The sequence below is a fragment of the Lutra lutra genome, chromosome 3 (assembly GCF_902655055.1).
Source record: "Lutra lutra chromosome 3, mLutLut1.2, whole genome shotgun sequence".
NCBI classification, from domain to species: Eukaryota; Metazoa; Chordata; class Mammalia; order Carnivora; family Mustelidae; genus Lutra; species Lutra lutra.
Window position 1 is genome coordinate 12,887,313 of NC_062280.1, and position 11,037 is coordinate 12,898,349.

At 43.7% G+C, this 11,037-nt stretch overlaps 1 protein-coding gene across 3 annotated transcripts in view; it reads left to right on the top strand.

The window, feature by feature from the left end:
- Positions 1-9,943, top strand: part of LOC125095839 (aldehyde oxidase 2) — an 81,177-nt gene extending 71,234 nt beyond the window's left edge. For 2 of the 3 annotated variants that reach the window (XM_047722383.1, XM_047722381.1), the window contains 2 exons: positions 6,446-6,521; positions 8,584-9,943. In XM_047722383.1, coding sequence (XP_047578339.1) covers positions 6,446-6,499 — 54 coding nt within the window. In that variant the 3' untranslated portion in view covers positions 6,500-6,521; positions 8,584-9,943. Of the gene's footprint in view, positions 1-6,445; positions 6,522-6,972; positions 7,025-8,583 lie in introns of those variants that run through there. The other variant, XM_047722382.1, reaches the window with a different exon arrangement.
- The last annotated feature ends 1,094 nt before the right edge of the window (positions 9,944-11,037 follow it).

The window sequence follows — 11,037 nt, forward strand, 5'->3', positions numbered from 1 at the left end:
ATTATAGGTGCTAAGCTGACTGTGGGTTATGACTGTACATCAATAGAACAAAACTTTTCTAACTTTGCCTTAACCTTTTCTTAAAGTCAAAGAGGTCATAAATTTGGCCCCAGCTTTGGTCATTCATGCAATCAGTCATTCATTTTTCCATGCACTGGACACTGCTGGGGAATAAGAGAAACAGTGAGCCAGTCAACCCCTGCCCCCATGGGGCTTGCATTCTACTGGGAAACCAGACAGGAAACAAGTAAACAGACTCACAACATAATTTCAAGTGGTGATAAATACTGTGAAGCAAAATAGGAAAATCAGGGGCTAGAATGGGATGGAGAGATTATTTTTTATTATTTTTGATGGTTTATTAGAGAAATTTTCTCTAGGACATTGCTATTTGAGCTGAGGCCGGAATGAAGTGAGGGAACAAACATAAAGCTCGTAATGGTATGGTTAGAATATAGTTAATACAAAGGCCCTGTGGCAGTTTCATTGGATTCCAAGTAGCACAGGACCAAGTAGCCCTCAAAAACCGCCTTACCTTGTACGTCTCTGATATTGGTAGAAAAAAGCTTGTGACTAAGAGGCTGCAGTTGTTGTTCTTCCCGGCATAAAGGTAGGAGAAATAAAAACGTGTGCGGGGCCTGGGTGGCTCAGCCAGTTAAGCATCCGACTCTTGATTTCAGCTCAGCTCACAATTTCAGGGTGGTGAGTTCAAGCCCTGCATCAGGCTCTGTGCTGAGTGTGGAGCCTGCTTAAGATTCTCCCTCTCCCTCTCTCTAAAATAATTAATTAATTAATTAATTAATTAAACTAAAATTTATGGCTTACTTATCTCCACATCAGGAGGGTAAAACCTGAATAACCCTTATTCTGGCTTCCCTCGCAATCAGCCTCTATCACAACCCAGGGCTCTATCTTCGGTTCTTTAGAAATTACAATTTGTTCACACAGCAGGCCTCCTAAAGTTCTCATAGCCTGGCTCCTCACACGGACCCATCCCTTTAAAGCATCTTAGAACAAATCTGAGCCTCTATCAGATTTACATGTAATCAAACTACAACATGGTATTTTTTTTAAGATTTCATTTATTTATTTGACAGACAGAGATCACAAGGAGGCAGAGAGGCAGGCAGAGAGAGAGGAGGAAGCAGGCTCCCCGCTGAGCAGAGAGCCTGATGTGGGGCTTGATCCCAGGACCCTGATATCATGACCCAAGCTGAAGGCAGAGGCTTTTAACCCACTGAGCCACCCAGGTGCCCCATACAACATGGTATTTTAATAGAAATACAGTCAACCCTTGAACAACACAGGTTTGAACTGTGCAGGTCCACTTATACCCAGATTTATTACAGTTCAGCGCTGTAAATGTATTTCTCTTCCTTTAGAGTTTCTTTATAACCTCTTCTCATCTCTTACTTAATAATAAGAATACAGTATAGAATACGTATGTGTTAATCAGCTCTGTTATCAGTGACATTGTTCATTTCGGTCAACAGTAGGGCTATTAGTACTTAAGTTTCGGGGGAGTCAAAATTATAAGTGGATTTTCACCTTCACAGGGGGTCAGCACCCCAGCCCGCACGTTGTTCAAGGGTCGACTGTATATAATGATTCACCCCGGCATATAACACTGTGCTAGGCAAAAAAACAAAAACAAAAACAAGCTTTTTTTAAGAAACAGATATTAACACTCTTAGTATATTGGCCTTTGAATTCCGTTGTCAAAACACAATTTGTTCCGACATATAAGAAGTCAAGGGGTTCAGAAGTTCTGTGTACCAGAGCATGAACATTGGAAAGTCTAAAATAGCCTCTTTTAATAACCTCCTTATAACCATAAGGTAAATAACAGCTGGGCTATATCTATTTCTTAAACAGAAATGATGGCCAAACCCTCAGTACTTTTCCTTTGGAATTAAATAAAATAACACAAGTAAATCTATTGTGTAAATATAAGTCACTCTGTAAATATTAAGTGAAGTTTCCACCAAACACCCATAACTATTCATGAATTTCTTCAAAGTATGCCCCTCCCAAAGGGCTTGAGAAGAGTTTCCACATTAAATCAAGCTGACCTGCTAAATCGAAAAAATCTACCGTTAACACTAGCAGCCTCATTTTCACAGATAAGTAGTTTTAAGTTTCAACAAAAAGCAGCCCCCCAAAAAAAAAATCTTCAATTTGCACAATCATTTACTATATCAAAGATTTTTTACATCTGTGGCTTTGCTCATCTTGATCAGAGTTGTTGATCGTTGTTTTTATCCATGGCCCGTGCCTCGGTGCTCAGCTCCTGCTCAGAATGCGTCGCTGGTGGCAGGTTCTGCTCTGAGCCCAGCCGAGCAGCCTGGCTCAGCCAGTCACAGCCAGAAACATCATCCCATTTGTTCCCTTTTTGGAGACAGGAGAAGGAAAAATGTATTTCTTGGAAAATGTGTTTTGTAGAGTCATTTAAAATTCCACAAGGGGGAAAAAAGGACATTTCTCTTAAAGATATACAGAAAATACCTAATTAATACTTTCAGGTTAGAACTTTTCCTTAGAAACAGTGATTTCATCCAAAAAACCCAAAACAAAACAAAACAAAACTTTGGGATTCAGAGACATGAAGAGCTCCAAGGCTTAAAAAATTAGAAAAACCCTGCCTTGAAGAATTTGGCAGTAGGACAAATACAAAAACCTTGTTATCACTAGCAGCAAAAAGTATTTATTAAAGCAGTGACAACACCGTGGCGTGTGGGGGCTGCCACCGTGGGAAGCCATGTAAAGCCAAGGAACAGATTCAGTTTCTGTCTCCTGGAAGCTACAATCCGACACTCAGCTGACAAGCAAGTATCTAGACGGGTTCCAGTCCCCCCAACATTCTGAAGGGGCAGCTTTATCATGCTGGCTCACAAGGAAGTCTTGCAACCACAACAGGTGGCTACGTCGTATGTTCGGCTGAGGCCGGACTGTAGAGCAAGTTCACGGGAACCAGTCCTTTCATTGCAGACCGGTACCCAGCGCCGATGGCCGTGCCTGCCCTTACTCTGTGCGGCGGGCGGGTGCGTGCTCCTGAAGGCCTTCACCGTCCCGCTCTGCAAACCCCAATCCGGCCTCCTTCCGCCTGCTCCCTTCCCTCCGAGGCACTAGCACCTCGCCGCCCCCGTGCTTCTTTTTCCCTTCCTGCTGCTTTTGTATCCCGAGATGCCCAGACTGAGCGAGAGCTGGCAGCGCTAAAAGCGCCACCTGCTTAGTCGAGCAAAGGGAGCCCCTCCTGCCAGACGAAGGAGAGACACATGAGCATTTTCTGCGTGGTCAGCGGCCGGGTTTGCCTGCACTGCCCTCGGCTGGTTTGTTCCCACACACTAGTCCTCAACCGCATACCCTGTGCGCTGGCTTACATTTCTCTGAGCAGAGGGAGAGGTCCTGCCCGTCCCACAAGAGTGCGTTCTGCTCCTTGTAGTGTTGGAACCTCCCCCATCACATGTAGAAACGCGCCTTCCGCATCCTGTTCTGCTGAAAGCTCAGCCACACACACTTGGTAAGGCCTTCAAAGCAGCCCAGACACACCTCGGCACCGTGGGCCCTGGGAGCTGGAGCACAGACACAAACGCAGGCTCAGGAGCAGACTCGTGGTGGAGGCTCCTGGGGGGCCTTGCTCAGAGCACTGTCTACCGTTCTGTTCCCGTGAGGTGCACACACACATACACACATACTCACGTGCACACACACTCAGACGGGCATGTGCCCTCGTGTTCTTCATCTCGTTCTCCTCCTCCCTGCCTCTCTGTTACCGAATGTGCATTTTTGTATCTAAAAGCTCTCCTAGGGACGCCTGGGTGGCTCAGTTGGTCAAGCAGCCGCCTTCGGCTCAGGTCATGATCCCAGCGTCCTGGGATCGAGTCCCACATCAGGCTCCTTGCTTGGCGGGGAGCCTGCTTCTCCCTCTTCCTCTGCCTGCCATTCTGTCCGCCTGTGCTCGCTCTCTCTCCCTCTCTCTCTGACAAATAAAAAAAAAAAAAAATCTAAAAGCTCTCCTACCTGGTGCCAGGATGTTACCCCCTCCAGCTGCGAGAAGCAGAGGAGGAAGAGAGGCAGGCACAGACCTGAAAGGGAACAGGGCAAGGCTGGATGCAGAGAGGGAAGCAAGCAGTGCACAGCATGAAATGGGCAAGAGGCAGCGGCTTAACTAGTTGCGGACAGGAGCTGCCGTGCGCTCGGTGGCTCAGACACAGGCCCTGGAGTCAGAAGGCTGTGCGCGGGAGCCCTAGCTCTGCCTTTAGTGATTTACATGGTTTCTCCCAACGTTCTGTTTCCTTATCTATGAAAGGAGGGGAGAGGTATGCAGAGAGAATAACTCTAATTACTTGACAGCATTGTAGTCAAGAGTGATTAAGATAACGCATGAAAAACACTTCACAGTTGTCACACATAATGGTCAAGACACACTGACCACAAGGACGGTGATGGTGATGATAACGAAGATGACTAAGTCAGAAGTACCCATGAGCACCTTCAGATTTAATGATTCCCAGACAGACTCACAGAACTCAGAAAAGCTGGTATGCTCACGGTTGTAGTTTATTGCAATGAAAAGCTACTGGCTGACATCAGCGAAGGAAAAAGGAACATAGGGCAGGGTCCAGGACAGACGGGCACCCGCTTCCAGTTGTCCTCTCCCAGCACGGTCACACAGACAACACCTAATTCTCCCCGAAATGATGGGTGAGAAGGTATACAAGGCATTGCCAATCAGAGAAGCTTACCTGAGCCTTCGTATCCAGAGCTTTTATTAGAGATCAGCCAAGTAAACACCAGTTGTCTGCCTCTGACCTTAGTTACTCAGTGTCCAGACCTTCCAGAGGTCAAATGATACCACATGGCTCAAGGCCTGAGATAAACAAAGACATCTTACCAGGTGGCATTTTAAGGCCTTTGGTGTTGCCTCCCAGGAGCTGGTCTGGGGCTAAAGCTTTTTTGGAAATGTGCCAGTTTTGGACAAGCCAGCCTGCTGACTTAATGCTTTACTGCACAATGATGATGGCAAAGAGTCCTGTGTTGATGGCAACTCCCCATTGCCACTAGACCTTGAGACCAATGAGACTGGGCCAGATACAGCTCAGAAGCTGAGAGTTCGTGAAAAGCAGAATTGATCTTGACAGTCATAGTGAATATTGCCTTCATTAAGAAGCAGATGATGGCACCAGGGAAAGAAGATAAAGGGAAGATCTCCAAAAGCCAATGGAGAGCAGCTTAAGTCCCAGAGGTGCGGCCTCGGAGACCCCCTCTCCCAAAAACGTTAGGTCCTCACTCCAAGAGCTAGGGAGTGGTGAGACCCAAGAAGGCCAGGAATGACTGTGTTCCGAAGCTGAGGGGCACCCTGGGGGCCTAGGTCTGGTGAAAACAGGTTTTGGAAAAGAGTAAAAATTCCATTCCCTTTAGCAGAAGAGCTGACCTGAATCCACCTCAGACTACACTGAGGAGCTTTGTCCCGGTCTTGCCCAGCCCGGGTGCGCCAGGCTGATTGTAGACGAGATAGCCAAGCAACTCCCCAGCCGGGTGAAGTAGAGAATGCGGGAAGGCCCTTTGAGAAAGGCAAACCTAGCAGCCATTTACATTTCAATACAGACTAAAAGCAAACAGAGTCCAGAATTTGTAAAGATGAGAAGTTAAAAGTTGTGTTTTGCTTGTTTTGGTTCTTTGTCTTTTTGTATTTCTGTGAAAGAAATATCAGGAGAAAAGCTTTTTGGAATCTTCATAACTTTCCATTACTTATGGGAAGTTTGTTTTTGTTTTGTTTTGAACACTTTTGTAACTAAAAGCCAACTCTCTAAACAAAAACGGGGGTGGGGGAGATGGGGGGGTGCGGGGGTGGGGTGGGGATACCGACTCTTTGCCAGACCTAAGAGGGGGAATTCCCAGCAGAGGACTCAGGAATTAAGGAGCCCAAGGAAGAAGGATAAACAAGTTAAATTCTTGGGGCTTGTAGTCCAGGATAATAAATGAGCCCGGGGGTTAATTAGCAAAGGCGCTGTTCCACACAAATCATACGTGTGGCTAAAGGTATAGATGAGGCTGTTCTCAGATCACTGCAGAAGAGACCAAGTCTGTAGGCTCCCATGCAAACAACTCTCACCTAACCACTCTCTCCTTCCCACACTCTTCCCCCAAACATTTCCTAAGATATATCATTCTCAGGGGCACCTGGGTGGTTTAGTCTTTAAGCATCTGCCTTCAGCTCAGGTCATAATCTCAGGGTCCTGGGATCAAGCCCCACATCAGGCTCCGTGCTCAGCAGGGAGCCTGCTTCCCCCTCTCTCTCTCTGCCTGCCTCTCTGTCAAATAAGTAAATAAAATCTTTTTAAAAAATTTCTTTTTCAAAACCTACAGATTCAAGATAGTTTTTTCTGATGAGCTATTGCAATGGCATTATGACATTAAGTATTTAATTTACTTTCTTTCTTAGATCCCAAGAGATGACCCGAAGACATTTAAACCTTGGTCCATCCCTATAGCATAACATTGCTGTCATTTCTTAAAAGGTAAGAATATTAAGCTGAAAGATAAATTACTCAGAAAGAAAAAACATCAGCCGGTTGACTAGCTTTCAAACTGTATTCTAAGGAAATTTAGGATTGCACAAATGTATAAATCGAGTTTCTTTCTTTTTTTTTTTTAAGATTCTTTATTCTTTGAGAGAGAGAGAAAAGGAGCAAGGGGAGGGGCAGAGGAAGAGGGATAGGCAGGCTCCCTGATGAGCAGGGCCCCTTACCACCCAGAACCCCAGGATCATGACCGGAGCCCAAGGCAGACTTTTAACTGACTGAGCCACCCAAGAGTCCCTCTAGTTTCATTTTTAAATCTTATCCAACATTTTAACACTAAACATGCATGGCTCTGGATGCTGATAAGGAAAGTCAGGGTATCTTACACAAGAAAAACAGCAATTTTTCTTTTCATTTTCTTCTCTTTTTAAAAGATGTTTATTTTTAGGTAATCTCTACACCCAGCATGGGGCTTGAACTCACAACTCAGGTTATGACAAGAGTCACATGTTCCATGGACTAAACCAGCAAGCTGTCCCAGTTTTTCTTTTCATCTTAAAATAAAATATAAAATGAGAAAGCTGTGAATTAAGATATTTTCAAGATTCTATTCCCTGATTCTTTTGAGAATTACTTATATCTTGAGTGCAAAACACCAAATTAAAATTGATTGCTTCCCACATTTATAATTAATCATTGCTCTTTAAAAGAGGTATCTAGTTGTATTCGTTGAGCTCAACTGCTACAATTTTGTAGTGCAACTTAACACAAAACCCGGACCACTGAAGGCTTTGGAGCACGGCCACCAAAACCGCCTGGGAGATGTATGCTGACAAAAAGAAAGATACTTTCATTGTTGGAAAAGTAAACCGTTTTTCTACACACTTACTGGGCAACATTTTCTAATGCTGAATATGAAAACAGAGTTGAGAACTACATTGTAAATTCAGAGAAAAAAATTTTTTCATCGAACTCTAATTTTCCAATTAAATGTCTAGAACGACCTATGCGTATTAACAGATTAATTCCATTTTGCTTTGTCACATAAAAACTTGCATTGTTTTGCTAAATCAGACCAAACAATTGGTGAGACTTTTGTTTCTCTTTTCACAATAACAGCAAAAATCAAAATAGTCAACATTTAAAATTATATTTTAAATCATTATAAAATAATAATTAAATAACATGCACCCACGTATAGAGGGCAGAATACCTAGCTCCTAGCCCTTTAATTATTCTCTCTCTCCCTACCTCTGTTGTTCCAAGTACTAAAATGTGGATATGATGGCAAATTCACTCTACTCCCTGTATAAAACAAGGTTTGTAAAGGGCACCACATTGTGCCTGACACTAGTATTCAATCAAGGAAAGCTACACACACACACACACACACACACACACACACACACACTCAGATATGCTAAGTGCCAAACTTTAACAAATTGGAGACCACCAGTGAATGAACTGGGTTGTCAAGCTTTGTACAAACTTCAACATAAAGGCCATCCTCAGAGTGCAAGAGAAACTTAAAAAAACAAAAATCAAAACCAAACCCCCAAAATCTCTTTTGCTGCTTTACCACTTAAAGCTATTTTTTGTGTCCGAATGATCCCCGTGCTGTGCAATTAAAGATGTAGATATAAATTGCATTCTGAGTCTTTAACTGTCATCCTTTACCTGCATTTTCAGATTTTTGCTTTCTTCAAAGTAGCATCATTGTTCTCACATATCTGCTTTATAAGCAAATGTTAAAACATTGACCTCCTTAAATTTATACCACACTAAAATTGTGTGTGTGTGTGTGTGTGTGTGTGTGTGTGTTCTGATAACATTTTAAACCTCTGCTGAAAATGTGTGAAAATCTCTGAGCTCCTCCAGCTTCTCATTTATTTTATAAATGAAGACATGGGAGCCCAGGAAGAATAAGAATGACCTAAATGTGCTTATTCGTACCCATAAAGCTCCACCCACCCAATTTTACAACTATTCATTGTTTACCTTATAAGCAAAAGTTGGGGGATTTGCACTCTTTTATAATTATTCTCTTTTTTTTTTCCAGGTGTTTCAATTTTCACAAGTGAAAAGGTGGATTGTTAGTCCCAACTGATATTCTTATACTGTTGTGGAAAAAAGACACAAATTTTAGAAACATTATTCGGGTCTGATTAGGTGAAAGATGAATCATTATTTATAAATTATTTACTTAGACTTTCTAGGCTAGAGGCCACCAGACCAACTTCGTAATAGCCACAGTAGCCAAGTTTAAGTTTGATTTGTTTCTGAAGATGTCATGTAAATATTGCTTTAAAAGCAAATTGTTTCTTTCTGTGTCCATCCAGTCTGACAGGACTAGTAATGCAAGTTACAGACCTAGAAGGAAAGAGGCTTCTCAGTAAATAAATACATGATTACTTTTCCCAGGGATATGTTCGATTCAGTGGCCACAGGTAGGAAGACCGCAAGAGTTCTGCAAGGTTTGGTTTTGTTCCTACTGTGGATTAGCTGTGGGTCTGTGCATGCAAAAGAGTGGTATTTTACTCATGTATGTCAGCTATTCAACTGGTTAACATTCTTTTGGAATTTGGAGAGAAAAGGCAATGTAAAAACGTTTTCAATATATTATCATAAAACCCTTTTTTTTTTGTCTATAAAAAACACCTGATCTAGTATCAGTTTCAGAAATACTTCACTGCTCCGTTTCCCATATATTGAAGGGACTAACACAGAGCAAAAGAGTTCTAAATTGTACATTGTAGTTTAAAACATCGGGGATGCACCCAGTTCCATTAATCTGATTTTTGGAGGCCATCAGAGGAGGAGAAACCAGAATAAGAAGTAGGCCTTTTTTTGACCAGGAAGTCAGGAGGTAAACTGACATTCTGTCAGGCAGGATTTGCATGATAAGGTCACCGAGCCAACTGGAAGTGAATGAGGGAGGAGGGGCTGAGCTGAGATCACTGGGTGAAGGGTGGGAAAGGCGAAAATCGGGCTTGCCCTACAGGGAGCCTGTAGGTCCCTGGAGGCCGCAAGCACACCTGGTCGAAGCGACTGGGATCTGGCTGTGTGCAGGCCTGTCCGCTGACTTTGGAGGCTTCACTAGGCTGCAGGGGTCTAAGGGAAGAAAGGGGACTGGAGCCCAAAGAGAAAGGAGACTACAAGAGAAGGGTCACGGGCAGGACAAAAAATTATGCAAGGCTTTTGCACACATAAGCAGAAGAGCTTGGGAACTTAGTGGGAGTGGCCAGGGCAAAATCAGTTGAAAGTAACAAAAAAAGTTTTGACTCTGAAAAATAGAACCCTTAACTGTGTAATCTAATGTGAATATAAGAAATTTATTTGGGGGCGCCTGCGTGGCTCAGTCGGTTAACTGTCTGCCTTTGGCTCAGGTCATGATCCTGGGGTCCTGGGATCAAGCCCTGCGTGTGGCTCCCCGCTCAGCAGGGAGCCTGCTTCTCCCTCTGCCTTTGCCCCGCCCCCACTTGCGCTTGCACGCTTGCTCGCTCTCTCTGTTAAATAATAAATAAAATATTAAAAAAAATTTTTTTATCATCTGTATCATTTTAAACAGTGGTAAGTGTTATTCATATTTTGCAAAAATTTGGTCTGTTGGGGCTAAGGATGGTTAGTTACTAGGCATTTATTTTCTATTTGTCACAGCTGAGAACTCTAAAGCAGCAAAAATAGAAGGGTCTGTATGAAAATTACTTGTGTGAGTTGACACACAATCTGAATGGCATGGATATCAATCAAATACTTTTTCAAAAAGGCTCATTTGAAACCACATACTTGCAACCAGTTCTTTAGGCTCTACTAAGCATCGTTAAAGGATAGTTACTAGATTCTTTGAATTAATAATACATTCACACAGTTCAAAAATATAAAAAGGCATATAGTGCAGGGACTTACTCTCATACCATCCCCATCCAGCCAATTCTCACACAAGCAAGAAATATAACCACTTTCTTAAACAAAAGATTTATTTATTTATTTGAGAGAGAGTGAGACAGAATCCCAGGCATGCCCCACGCTGAGTGCAGAGCCCTACAGGTGTGGGGCTCCATCCCACGACCCTGAGATGGCAACCTGGGCCAAAATCAAGAGTCGGACGCTTAACCAACAGAGCCACCCAGGCGCCCAACCATTTTCGTTAGCTACTTCTTTGTCCTCCCTTCAGGAATGGTTGGTCCCAGAAGGCCCAGCCACTCTTGTCAAGATTACAGTTACTCTCAGTTGGTCCCACACACGGATGGGACACGGTGACCAAACATCGGGATGGTAGGGGAATTCTAAGGTGTCAGGACAAGCAGCTGGTTCCTGCTCCTGTTACACCTGCCGGACCCACTGAATGAGGTGCTGGTCCCCCCTCTCCGTCTAGACAATTCTATCCCCTTCCCCATGTCAGCAGGACACCCCCACCCGGTGCTTGTACCAGTGAGGAATATAACCCCTCATGCTCGCCATGGCTCTGAGGAGCCCCCGGTTTTCCCTACGGGGCTTGGGCACGCAGAAGGCA